Genomic DNA, 14,517 nt, shown 5'->3' with positions numbered 1-14,517 from the left:
CGGAGACTCTTCGCTGTGAAGCGGGCGCAGTCGGCGCACGAGCTTGCGTTGCTGACAGCGGCGTGGGCATGTTCCAGCCCGAGACACGCGGAGCAGACCTGGTGAGTGTCCATGCTCGATATTTTATTTCCACAGGTGCACAGGCGATTAGCATCGCCTGGTTGCGAGGTGGAAGGAAGCTTTGCAGCTTGATCCATTTAGCTTGGTGTGCTAAAGGGGAGCGAATTATCTGGGATGATAGTCGCTGTTAGCTAGCTCTGGTGGCAGGCAGTGTGGTGACCGCAGGCTCCCGGTGCCGTTTAGCTATTCAAATAGAAGCAACTACCTATGGTGAAGGCGGTCGGATCGGCGTTTATTCCACTAGCGTCCGGCGATGGAGGTGTTAGCTCCGGTCTGTGGACAGCAGCTAGTTAGCATCAACGCCGATTAGAAAAATGCTTGTTCGTGAAGCGAGAAGAGGTGTTTGAATGACGTGTGACGCCGCGTCCACCGTATTTAAGGTGCGGCACCTTGACGCGGACGTCACGACTGCCAGCCTATCAGGGCTGGCGAATTGGAATAAGTGCTTCTGTGAATACGCGCGAGGGGCGTATCCCATAGTGAGACATCGAAACGAATGCTAAGAAAGAGAACTTTAATCTGGATGCTGTTTTCCTACATGTGGCATCTATTGCACTTCTGTCTGTCCTGGGTGAGGGGTTTATCACATGTGGCTCTCTGAGGTTTCTACGTATTTTTACCCTGTTAAAAGGGTTTTTAGTAGTTTTTCCTTACTCTTGCTGAGGGTTAAGGACAGATGATGTCACACCCTGTTAAAGCCCTATGAGATGAATTGTAATTTGTGAATATGGACTATACAAATAAAATTTGATTGATTGATTGATTGATATCCAGCATCATCTAGATCTAAGATGGCGCAGAGTAAGGCTGCTTCGGTGATTTGGTGCGCGATGTTTTGTCTTGTCTTGTTAGTTAACTCAGTTTTCTGCTTAAAAACCGGGAGCTCTTTCACCAGAGAGATGCTCATGAACATCAGGGACATAACTCCTGATAATTTATTACCGACTTTTATTGCCTCATCCATCGATATTTTGGACATTCTGGTCAAAGGTGCGCTCACCTTTGTTCACACGGTGAAGCGGCGGAGGAGAGGTAAACGGGCCGGCGCTCTTGTGCGTCTCCGCCAGCAGGGACTTCGCACAGCGCTTCCGGGAATATTCCTCTCCAATGTGCGCTCACTGTGCAACAAACTGGACGAACTCCAGCTACTAGTTAGTAAAAACAGAGACTTCTCCTCATCTTCTTTGCTGTGCTTCATGGAGACGTGGCTGTGTGGATCTGTACCAGACTCTGCGCTGCAGCTGGCTGGTTTCCAACTTTTCCGAGCGGACCGCAACACGGAGCTCTCCAGCAAAACGAAAGTTGGAGGTATCTGCTTTTACACTAACACTAATGGCTGGTGCAACCATGTGACAGTGATTCAACAGTACTGTTCTCCTGATCTGGAATATTTTTTCATTCACTGCAAACCTTTCTACTCCCCCCGTGAGTTTGCTTCATTCATTCTGGTCGGTGTTTACATTCCACCGCAGGCTTACGTGCAAGAGGCACAACGCTTGCTCGCCCACAGATACTGTGTGTGGAGCGGACTAACCCGGACTCCTTAATTCTGGTCCTCTGGGACTTTAACAAAGGAAATCTCACCCGTGAACTTCCCAAATATAAACAATTTATTAAATGCCCGACCAGAGATGAGAATATTCTGGATCACTGTTACACCACAGTAAGCAGTGCTTTTCACGCCGTCCCCCCGGGCTGCACTGGGACTCTCGGACCATGTCATGGTCCATTTGATTCCTGCATACAGGCAGAAATTAAAACTCTGTAAACCTGTTGTGAGGACTTCAAAGTTGTGGACCAGTGAAGCTGTGGAGGATCTTCAGGCGTGTTTTGACTGTACAGATTGGGATGTGTTCAGGACTGCTACTAATAGTCTAGATGAGTACACAGAGGCTGTGACTTCTTATATCAGCTTCTGTGAGGACAGCTGTGTTCCATCACGCACCAGGGTGATTTACAATAATGACAAACCCTGGTTCACAGCTAAACTCAAAAAGTTAAGGTTGGAGAAGGAAGAGGCGTTCAGGAGCGGGGACAGAGACAGGTTTATAGAGTCTAAATACAGGTTTAGCAAGGAGGTGAGAGATGCTAAATGACTCTACTCAGAGAAACTTCAACAACAGTTCTCATTCAATGACTCTGCCTTTGTCTGGAGAGGGCTTAGGCAGATTACAAATTGCAAGCCCAGAGCCCCCCACTCCACTAACGACTCACGCCTGGCCAACGACTTGAACGAGTTTTACTGTCGCTTTGAAAGACAATGGGAAAGTCCTGAAACCATCCCCCATGACACAAAACTACAGCCCATCAGTTGCAGCTCCCCCACCAAAGCAAGGGCCTGCACCTCTCCACAACTTCCCACCTCTGAGTCCCTCCCCCCTCCCCCTCCTCTACCACAGCGATGACTCTCTCCATCCTGGAGAGGGACGTCAACAGACTCTTCAGGAGACAGAACCCCCGCAAAGCAGCCGGGCCGGACTCTGTCTCTCCATCACTCCTGAAGCACTGTGCTGATCAGCTGTCTCCGGTGTTTACTGACATTTTTAACACCTCACTGAAGACATGTCACGTACCAGCCTGCTTCAAGACCTCCACCATCATCCCTGTCCCCAAAAAAACCAAGATCGCTGGACTCAATTATTACAGACCTGTCGCCCTGACCTCTGTGGTGATGAAGGCATTCGAGCGCCTCGTGCTGTTCCACCTCAAAGCCATCACTGACCCTCTCCTGGACCCCCTGCAGTTTGCCTACAGAGCCAACAGGTCTGTAGACGATGCAGTCAACATGGCCCTCCACTTCATCCTCCAGCACCTGGACTCCTCAGGAACCTACGCCAGGATCCTGTTTGTGGACTTCAGCTCTGACTTCAACACTATCATCCCGAATCTGCTACAGGAGAAGCTGTCCCAGGCTGACTGTGCCCGACTCCACCTGCAGGTGGATCACAGACTTCCTGTCTGACAGGAGGCAACGCGTGAGGCTGGGTAAGTGTGTCTCTGAATTCAGATCCATTAGCACCGGTTCCCCTCAAGGCTGTGTTCTTTCACCTCTTCTCTTCTCCCTGTATACCAAGAGCTGCACCTCCAGTCACCAGTCCGTCAAACTCCTTAAGTTCGCGGATGACACCACCCTCATTGGGCTCATCTCTGATGGGGATGAGTCCGCCTACAGGTGGGAGATTGACCATCTGGTGACCTGATGTGATCAGAACAACCTGGAGCTCAACGCTCTGAAAATAGTGGAGATGGTTGTGGACTTCAGAAGGAACCCAGCCCCACCCGCCCCCATCACCCTGAGAGACGCCCAAGTCGTCACTGCGGAGTCCTTCCGCTTCCTTGGCACCATCATCTCCCAGGACCTCAAATGGGAGCTGAACATCAGCTCCATCACCAAAAGAGGACAACAGAGGATGTACTTCCTGCGGCAGCTGAAGAAATTCAACATGCCAAAGTCAATGATGGTTCACTTCTACACCTGCATCATCGAGTCCATCCTCACCTCCTCCATCACCATCTGGTTCGCTGCTGCCACCGCAAACGACAAAAGGAGGTTGCAGCGGATCATCCGTTGGTGATCGGCTGCAATCTGCCATCTCTACAGGACCTGTTTGCCTCGAGGACCCTGAGGCGTGCAGGCAAGATTGTGGCTGATCCTTCCCACCCGGGTCACAAACTCTTTGAGGTTCTTCCCTCGGGCAGGAGGCTGCGGGCCATCAGGACCAAAACCTCCCGCCACAAGACCAGCTTCTTCCAGGCTGCAGTTGGCCTTATCAACAAGGCCCGGGACCCCCACCTGACTCTGACTTTTATTCCGCCCCCACACCTCAAGGATGTGTTAAATTAACACATTATATCATATCATATTATATTATACTGCATTACATTGCATATAGCAATCGGACACTGTTAACTGTTTTTGCATTTTACATATCACTTTTTATATCTTTTATCTTTTATATATTTTTATTCAGAAATGTTTATGTGTTGACCTGTGGTGGCGCGCAACAGGTATGGCAGCATAGTAACTGAGCTCCGGGCATCAACCGTAAATTCAATCATATTTACTCATTAATTCTACACACAAACAAACAAATTACATCTCGCTTCGACGATGAATGGGGACAAAGGCAAGAAAGGAGGATATGGACTACGCAGTAACTTTGAAGGAGCATCCGAGGTGGAGGCCGAAGCTAGCGAAACTCGAAAACAAGATGGAGACCGCAGAGCCACCGAAACTTTGGATTCAATACGCACGGTGGTGAGTGAAGTTATGACTAAGGGAATGGCAGCGCTTCAGGCCGAATTGAAGAAAGACCCGCACATACTTCAGGGAAGATATTAAAAAACAAATGGACGAATTTGTATCAGAAGTAAACCGGAAAATACAAGACGTGACCAAACTGAAGAGGCAGTGGAGCGCGTAGGCCAGATGGAGGAAAACTTGCTCGTCATGGAAAGATGGGACATCGGAGTCAAAGACACTCTCACCCAGCTGCTCACTAAACAGCGGGCGCTACAGGAAAAAGTGACCGATCTGGAGGGGCGCTCCAGGCGTAACAATATCAGGATCTATGGCATCCCCGAGGACGCAGAGGGCACGTCAACAGTGACTTTTATTGGAAACTTAATCAAGACGGAGCTGGGGGGCGAACTCGGCCGTGAACTGGGGATTGAGCGCGCGCACCGTTCCATGGCACCGAGACCTCCGCCGAGTGCCCCGCCACGCTCTATGGTGGTTCGTTTCCTCCAGTTCTCTGTCAAAGAAAAGATCCTTCACGCCGCCTGGAAAAAAGAGCTCCGTGTCCAAAACAAACGGGTGTATTTTGACCATGATTATGCAACGGAGGTGCAGAACAAAAGGAAAGAATTTATACCCATCAAGAAAATACTACGGGATAATGGCGTGCGTTTCCAGACTCCACTAACAAGAATGCGTGTCTTTTTTGAAACGGGCACTGCAACGTACAACAGCGCTGCACAAGCAGCAGAAGACCTACGGAGGAGAGGATACACGGTGGGCGAGATCCCCGGCAGCAGTACCAAGAGCAAAGACATCTCGGAGGAGACGCTGGCTCGGCTTCTACCCTGGGAGACAGCGGAGGCCCGACCCGGCGGAGAAAAGCATCGGTTCCAGAAGCAGATTCGGGAGAAGCTGAAGGAGTACCGTAGCCTGGATGCCAGACGAACTTAGCCCCGCCCACAACATTTTGGTCGGGCAGTTCGGTCTGGAGTCGCTCCATTGGGAAAAAATTATGGGGCGTGTTTCAACTGACCAGGAAGTAAAATTCCTCTTCGCTCAATTGGATAGACCTACAACCAATCAGAGCAACGTAGTATGTGACGTATGCTAAGCAACGCATTGTGAGTTATTTACTGGGTTCACACCGGACGCTTCAGCGCAGCGCCAAGCCTTAAATAACAGCTGGCTCCCATCCACTCCCATGTTAAAACTTTGTGCCGGTCACACCGGAGGCTGAAGCACCGCGAGGCAGCCTTGGCGCAGCGCGGTGCTTCAGCCTCCGGTGTGACTGGCACAAAGCCGTGCAGCGATCTACTGGATCAACGGGTGATATTATTAGCGCTGCCCGGCGGTTCAGCGTCGCTTCAGTGCCCGTTGTGAACAGCCAAGCGCCGGGGCGATAGGGATTAGCGCGGTGCTTTGGCGTCGCCTCCACGTTCTGTGTTCCTCTTTCAAAATGAATGTGCTGTCGATGTCTTCTAAAACAGACTCAATGGCATCTACACATCTCAGCTCGCCAGCGGCAGGCATGTTTGTTGAAAACGAATTCAACCCGAGGGCACTGTGATGACGTGGTTGATTACGTTACCGTTGATCATCTGTCAATCATCGTATAAAGCACGCCCTGACAATCTGATTGGCCCGGTCCGGCCATAATTTTTTCCCAATGGAGCGACCCCAGACCGAACTGCCCGACCAAATCTGTTGTGGGCGGGGCTAAGTTCGTCTGGCATCCAGGCTAGGAGTACCGCAGAGCGGAACCGGGGGTCACAGCAAGGGATGAGTGAGATATTTAATCATAATTTCCCCATTTTTCTTATTATAATGATGTTCAGTTAAAACATAGGCTGATGCCCACGGGCAAAAGACACAGTCACCAAACTCTCATTTTTTCTTTCCACCACTGAGGGCCCCACCTTGTGGCCAGCCCCCTCACTGTCTAAAGCGGCATGACAGCTTTTCTGATGGAAGTTCAGTTCACTGTTCCACAAAGTTCTGTTCTACACTGTGTTGTTTATTACCAAAGGTCCGGGGTGTTACAAGAATGTTTCAAATGTAAGACTGACGCACTATCAACATTATAATATACTGTCTCTGAATGTAAATGGGCTGAATAACCCGGTCAAAAGAAGCAAAATGATAGCTAAAATAAATAGGGAAAAGATAAATGTGGCATTTTGGCAGGAGACGCACCTCTCAGGTGCTGAACATGAAAAACTTAAAAAGATGGGGTTTAGAAACACCTTCTTCTCATCATATAAGAAAGGAAAGACAAGGGGAGTAGCTATATTGATCTCAAATGCTGTCAAATTTGAATTAATATCTCAAATTAATGAGAGAGAAGGTAGATTTGTTTTGGTAAAAGGAAAAATAGACCAGAAAGAAGTAACATTATTTAATGTCTATGCCCCCCCTGGGAGCAATATAACCTTTTTCAGAAGGATATTTGAACTAATTACATCACAAACGTATGGGACTCTTATTTGTGCAGGAGATTTTAATGTACTTCTGAACCCTTCTTTAGATACAACTAATAGAACAAGAAGAAGGAATTTGACTGAAAAACGCATAAACAAAGTACTTAAAGAATTAGGACTTATTGATGTATGGCGGGCTCTGAATGGCTCAACCCCAGGATATACTTTCTACTCTGCAAGACACACAGCCCACTCAAGGATTGACTATTTTTTCATGCATAACAAAGATCTACATAGGCTGAAATATTGCAGAATAGGTCAGAGGGATCTGTCAGACCACTCAGGGATTTTTTTAACTTTACATTTAGACGGTAGACAGCGAAAAACTTTGTGGCGACTTAATACCGGTTTGCTAAATGACCATACCTTTAGAAATTCAATGGAGAAGGACTTAGCATTATACATGCAGGACAATAATAATGAAGAGGTAAACCCTTGTATATTATAGGATGCAGCTAAAGCTGTTCTCAGGGGGAAGATTATAGCAAGGACAGCTGCACTTAAAAAGGTGAAAACCCAAAAATTAATTGGTTTACAGGAAAAACTGAGAGACCTGGAACAAATACACATAACAAATAAAGAACCCTCGATTATACAATAAATCAGACATACTAAACAGGAAATAAATAAAATATTAGGTGAGGAGGTGGAGAAAAATATAAGATTCTTGAAACAAAGATATTACGAGGCTGGCCCTAGGGCTGCAAAATTGCTGGCTTGGAGGCTCAGAAAGCAACAGGCAGAAAACATTATCCACAAGATTAGAGACCCTACTACAAATAAAATGACTAATAATTTGGATGGCATACAAAAAGCATTTGAAAGATATTATAAATCGTTATATTCTCAATCAGAACAGGTTAATAACCACTCAGCTGCGGAATTTCTGAGCTCCTTAGACCTTCCCACACTAGGTAAAGAAGCAAATGATAAACTCATCTCACCAATAACAGAGGAGGAAATAAGTAAAGCTATCTCAAGTTTAAACACTAACAAATCACCTGGCACGGATGGCTTTCCTCCAGAATGGTATAAGTCAATGAAAGACCACCTGCTCCCTCTTTTGGAGTCCAGTTTTAATTATATCCTAAAAGGAGGCTCTCTCCCTCCCTCCTGGAGCGAGGCCTTCATATCTGTGATCCCCAAAGAAGGTAAGGACAGAGCAGACTGTAAAGGGTACAGACCTATTAGTGTTTTAAATTCAGACTATATGCCACCATTTTAGCAAAAAGAATGGAACCTGTAATGCCCTTGCTAATAGACGAGGACCAAACAGGATTCATAAAGAATAGACAGACACAGGACAACATAAGAAGAGCCTTACATACTATCGAACAGATTAACAAAGACCAAATTAGTGCCATCATGCTCAGTTTAGACGCTGAAAAAGCTTTTGATTCAGTTGGGTGGGAATTTCTGTATTTAGTTATGAAGAGATTCAACTTTAGTAAAGATTTTATACACTGTATCCAGGGACTTTACACCTCCCCCACTGCGAGAATTAAAGTTAATGGCAGTCTGTCTGATTCTATAACTTTACAACGTGGTTGCAGGCAGGGCTGCCCCCTCAGCCCTAACCTATTTAATTTATTCATCGAACCTTTAGCCCAAGCAATACGTCAGGAGACAGAATTGGGGGGTATATCCATGGGAGGAGAGGAATATAAAATAAGTCTGTACGCGGACGATGTATTGATCACAATAAAAAATCCTAATTCAGGCCTGCCTCTATTAATGAAAATGCTGAAAACATATGGGGAATATTCAGGATATGCCCTAAATATACATAAAACACAGGTTATGACATTTAATTACACACCTACAGAAGAACTTAACGTAATGTATAGTCTTAATTGGAACGCACCCTTTATAAAATATCTTGGAGTGAATTTGCCTAAAGACATGTCAAAATTATTCAATATTAACTATACCTGTATTAGCAAGAAAATATATGATGACCTTAATGGGTGGAGCCTGTTGCCTCTTGACTTTGGTAGCAGAATTAGATCAATAAAAATGAATATCCTCCCTAGGTTATTATATCTATTTTTATCATTGCCAGTGGAAATTCCTCTGAAACAGTTTAGAGAGTGGAATAAACATATTTCACGATTCATCTGGAATAAACAGAGACCGAGGGTTAAATTTTCCACCCTTCAGCTTCCGGAGGATAGGGGCGGCAAGGCCCTCCCATCTTTAAGGGACTACTATTTAGCAGCCCAACTGAGACCCCTAATATATTGGTGTAATTCTTCTTATGTAGCTAAATGGAAAACCATGGAGTTATCATTAACAGAGGTACCAATACAATCACTGCTTGGTTGTGTGGGAATAGAGAAAAAGATATTACATACGGAGAGCCAATGGGTGAACTGCTCTTTGAAAGTATGGGGCGAGGTCGTTAAAAAATTTGAACTCCAAAAACAGATAAAACTACTTAGATGGCCAGCGTATGACCCCGAATTCACACCAGCATCACTAGATCATAGATATAAACAATGGACCTATTATGGTGTTACGGCTGTATGCAAAATTGTTAAAAAATGGGAGCTTAATAGCTTTAACAAATTATGTCAAATGTATGGACTAGGTGGGCATGACTTTTACAGGTACTTACAGTTCCGGGATTATTTTTGTAAAAAGCTGAAAGGTTGTAACCCAGCGGAGTCACCAGCGATTATTGATATATTTATGGATGCATACAACTCTGGGAATATTAAAGGACTTATAAGCAGGTTATACCACAGCATTACCTCATTGAAGAAGGATTCTACAGACTATGTGAAACAACGATGGGAAAAAGAGTTGAACATTGTGATAACAGAGGACATGTGGCTGAACGCTTGGGAGACGCAGTCATCCTCCACCAACTCCTGGACTTGGAGAGACTTCTGTTGGAAAAGCCTGATTTGTTTTTTTGTAACTCCCAAGCAAAAGGCCAAACAGACTGGTGCACAACTGGCCTGCTGGAGAGAATGCGGAGAGGTCTTTGCTGATCATGCCCATATTTTTTGGTCTTGCCCCTCCATCCAGTCTTTCTGGAGAGAGGTGGCAAAAATTGTTTCAAAGGTTCTTTGCTTTAATATTAATGTATTATTCACAATACTCTATCTTGGGAATATGCCAGATGGGTTGAGTAAAGCTGATGTATACCTACTTAGGGTCTTGCTGGCTGCAAGTAAAAAGGCCATCACAAAATGTTGGCTCCAGAAAAACGCCCCCACTACAGACTCTTTTGTTAATATTGTAAAACAACTACATATACTGGAGCAAATGACTTATTCAGTAAGACTCCAAAAAGATTTAGGTGAAAAACGATGGCAGAAATGGCAAGCCTACTTGGCCAATGAGTGAGACTGTATGCACGTACTGGGTTTGATACTTTGTCTTTTGGATTTATTGATCACCCCTGGACCTTGAGTTTGGGTAATTGTTCAATGTTTTGTATTTGTCTTTTGTTTTACCTCCCTGTACTAAACGATGAAAATGACCTATAAATAAAGAGTTTAAAAAAAAAGAAATGTTTATGTGAAAATAATTGTTACTTTGTATAAGTATTGGAAAAAAGTGAGTAAATAAGAAGTAAACAGTGAGTAAATATATACTGGTTTTCTATTTTTTATTGCTTTTCCTATGTATGTTGTATTTATTGCGTTTTTATGTTATTGCGTTTTTATGTTTCTATGTTCATTGTATGCACCAATTACCAGAGCAAATTCCTTGTAGGTGTAAACCTACTTTGCAATAAAATACTTCTGATTCTGATTTCTTCCTGTTGAGCGGATTGCTGGTAGATGTGTGGTTAACACATCCAATGTGCATTTAACCAGCATATTTGAAAAAGTGACTGTAATCATGCCACTCTGGTTGAGATTTAGGATTGTCTTTTGAATAAAATGTTGAAATAATGTGCATTGTTTCAATTTTTTATCATAGCTTTGATTTTGCTCTTGGTATACAATGTAATTAATTGTAGCACACTTACTTACTTAAGAACAATTTACAATTTCAGGTTTTATATTTATTTTAAGCCTGGTATACTTTCGCCAGATAGTTTAGAAAAAGGTGTTATCTGCTCCGAGGGAAACTAATCTTATTTGCATTTGTAAAGCACAGAGCATTGTAATTTGCATGTGAAAGCCTCCCCTAGGCTTAGGAGCAGGGGGGTCACCTCCCAACATTCTCAGGCTTGTAAAACTGCAAGAAACGCTTAACAGAAATTTCTCCAGGAATTTCCTACGACACGTACTGGCACAAACTCTTCTTTTCATGCAGTGCTAATGATTAGATTGCAACTTTGTGCATTTCAATGTATCAAATCCACAATTTCCTATATTACTTCACATGCTTTTCATCAATCACATGCTATTCATCAATTAATACAATCAGTCAGTCAAATGTATATAACTTCCTTTTTTATTTAGAAAGTGCACTAAAAAGTATTAAAGACTGTTAATGACACACAATTGTGTTGTAATATACAAAATAAGGTTTTCAATAAAAAAAAAAACCTTACTCTAACAGTAAGTCTATGACAGTAGTCAGTGCTCTCCACACTGATTTGACCTTAATTGAGTTTAGACTTGTTTGCTGCACCTAAGGCTTAAAGTAAAAACTCTGATTATAGCCTTCACTGTATCAAGGTGGCTTTGGAGAACAAGGTATACTGTTGTCTTTCTCAGACATAAAACAAAAACACTTTGTTTTGGAGTTATATTAAGTTAAATCAAATATGCACTGAAATGTTATGCATATGCTTAGCTGTAAAGTGTTTATTTGTATTTTTCCTGCTGAGTAATAATCATCAATCATAATAGTCAATATGTTTTCTCATGTATGGGGTCAACACATTTTGGCTTCAAGAAAATTACAGCTGATTGGAAACAACCTTCTACGTTGACTAACAACTCTTTCCAGCTTTTTCCAGGTCAGGAATAATATAAAGCTGAAACCCTTAAAAAACTTTTTTATTTGCTACATGGTCACAGTTTGTTCAACAATGTTAAAGGGGAATATAACACAGTCAGTTGTTCAATGGAGCTGTCTAAGTATAGTTTCTTTATAGTGTTGGTTGGAGAGCCACTGACATTGTGATGTTTCCCCCATTTTTCTGTAAGTTGAGATATGCAAAGTTTCTCTAAATTTAATTAGGGACAATCTGTTGCTCTAGAAGGTATGTTTAGCTAAGGCTAAACGTACCATCTAGTTGTTTGCATAGAAGATACATTTGTGTTCATTCTGTTTAGTACATGAGCTCTGATAATGCCCTCTAGTCTCTAACTCTGTCAGGTTATTACTCAAATGTATTTTCGAACATTATATCTACTTATAATATTGAACACTGAGTATAGAGCTTAGAGTGTGTTTGCAAAATTAGTAATAAGGACTGATTGTGGGTCATATTGAGTAAAACTGTGGGTTCAACAATGTGTCATTTTTTTTTTTTTCATCTGTCCTATCAAAAAGCCTGGTATTTGCCTTCAAACAGAGGTTGTTTAACTGCAACCATCAATGTCAAGCTGAAACTATACTATGAGCATGCAGGCACATGTTGCTTAATTCTAGTACAATCTGCTGTAGCACACCCTCCACCAATAAACTGACATACACATGCAGAGCGCTGCTCATACAAAATATTGACACACTGCCATGACAGTATGAGCTGCATTTAACCATGTCATTTCTCAAATAACACTTTGTTGAATTTCTCCAGTCTGCTGGATCACCATTTTGCGGTAAGCAGGGGTTGCACTCGACATGATAGAGGAACCCACCGCACGGTTCTGAGAGCCAGAGGATGTGCTGCTCTCACTGCAAAGAACTCTCTGAGAACCCGATACATCACCCTTTTCAGACACTCCTTCTGCCTCCTGGACCAGCTGCCCTCCATTGCCTGTTGGCCCTCCAACCACCAGGCCTCTCTGAGATCTCAAAAGCCCTCCTAGCTGTCGAGTGCCTCTCGGAATGTGGCAGGTCTGGATCCCTTTCACCACTTTCATTGACTTTGCAGGGACCTTGTCCTCTTCAACCATCATGATTTGGGAGCCACAGATGTTTCCAGCATAGATCCGGTCAGTGCCGTCTTCCTGGATTCCATTACTTTCCACAAGCATCACATGGGGGCCCTGGTACTGTCCACTAGACATTAGTACCTGACCCTGAAGGACCACACATGAGGAAGTTCCAGTCTGTGTGCTGTTAACCAGTACCATGCCCTGTAAGTTGTTGGCTTGTGCCTCAGCTAGTAGCATAGTGTTCTGAATCTGTGGCTGGACAACGTAGTGCATTGGCTGCAGCCCTGGAGTTGTGGTGTAGTACAAAGGCTGCTGCTGCTGTATTAACAGCATCTGATCTGGATTTGCCATCTCTCGTCTTTTTGTGGTCATGGTCTCATTGATAATCTGATCGGAATGCTCAGATATATCCCTGACTACAGTCTGTTCTATGTTGGAGACAATTGGCTTCAGCTGGGTTGGAGGGGGCAGCTGTGGTTCATGCACAAACCTTGATACTGAGGTCTGTGTGTTCATTGCGGCAGGAGTGAACACTTGTTTAACTTCAGTTAGAATTGGCTTGCCTCCGCACACCTCAGCCAGGGTCTTAAACTTTGGTCCAAGATCATCGAGGAAATGCAGGTCATCATCAGACTCCAGGAGGCTGCAGCATCCCACAGAGCCAGCAACGGAACCCTGGCCTTCATAATCATAAACCAACAGACTGTTCTTCACTGCAAGGTTCTTGTTTCCATTGTCCAGTTTCTGTTAAAGAGTAAAAAAGCTCATTATCCATGTTTGTTTTTTTGAGTTAGTAGTCATTTTTTGTGCCATTCATGACACTTGTTGAACTTGCTTAGGCGTTTATGAATGCTCTAATATCTCTTAAATTCAAATAAAATAATAGTTGTCAATCTCATTATTAGTCAGTAGAAATCCCAGACATGTATGATATATTAATACAAGCACACAAGGGTGTTGGGAGCCTTAAGGGCTTCAGCCCATGCATACTTGGGTGACCGCAAATTATAATTCGAAAATATTTACACCAGTCCTCACCTGAGTGTAGTACTGTTCCAGAAAGTGGTCTGGCAGAGCCATGCCATCATAAATTCCTCCACCTCCTCCTGATTCTCTGCCTTCAAACTCAGAATGGAAGCCACTGGCGCTCGGCTGGTTCACCATCCCCCAGGTTTCTTCTCTGTGGTCACCGGCAAATCCATCTAGATAGACCCTGTTAATCCCATCCATTGAAGTGACTGACTTCTGAAAATCAAAAGTTGCCATGGGCGCCATTGCTGAAGTTTTGAACATATCTCCCTCCATTTGTGGTGGCATATTCAGCAGTGGTACCTCCTATAGCAAGGATCCAAATGTAAGAACATATTAATTCAGCTTTAACACAGACATCTCAATAGCATTTGACCATGTGTTATGCCATTATTAATTTCCTTTGCAGTTGTATTCAAATGGTGAATTTGTCAGTCTTACCGTGTTTTCTCCCTGGCCCTCAGTGTGATAGTTAATGAGGTGTGATTTGGTGTCGAAAGGCATCTCAGTAAAGCCTCCTGAAACACCTGCAGCCCCCCCACATTGGCATAAGAGCAGCAACAGAGGAATGACTGTAAAAATAACACAAACTTTAGTTTAGTTAAGTGTAGTGTGGTTGGGGACTGCACAACTGGTA

The 14,517-nt window shown here is 43.9% G+C and overlaps 1 protein-coding gene and 1 long non-coding RNA gene across 2 annotated transcripts in view; one reads left to right on the top strand and one right to left on the bottom strand.

Moving 5' to 3' along the window:
• LOC128447706 (uncharacterized) overlaps window positions 1–14,517 on the top strand; it is a 137,711-nt gene that overhangs the window by 87,233 nt on the left and 35,961 nt on the right. The gene's annotated exons all lie outside the window — the stretch shown is intronic.
• dsg2.1 (desmoglein 2, tandem duplicate 1) overlaps window positions 11,236–14,517 on the bottom strand; it is a 30,361-nt gene continuing 27,079 nt past the window's right edge. The window contains exons 13-15 of the mRNA XM_053429987.1: window positions 14,322–14,452; window positions 13,890–14,186; window positions 11,236–13,595 (exon numbers count right to left, since the gene is read on the bottom strand). Coding sequence (XP_053285962.1) covers window positions 12,522–13,595; window positions 13,890–14,186; window positions 14,322–14,452 — 1,502 coding nt within the window. The 3' untranslated portion in view covers window positions 11,236–12,521. The remainder of the gene's footprint in view (window positions 13,596–13,889; window positions 14,187–14,321; window positions 14,453–14,517) is intronic.

The sequence above is a fragment of the Pleuronectes platessa genome, chromosome 9 (assembly GCF_947347685.1).
Source record: "Pleuronectes platessa chromosome 9, fPlePla1.1, whole genome shotgun sequence".
NCBI lineage: Eukaryota > Metazoa > Chordata > Actinopteri > Pleuronectiformes > Pleuronectidae > Pleuronectes > Pleuronectes platessa.
The sequence above is the reverse complement of the archived record's forward strand: the minus strand, read 5'-3'. Positions and strand labels throughout refer to the sequence as shown.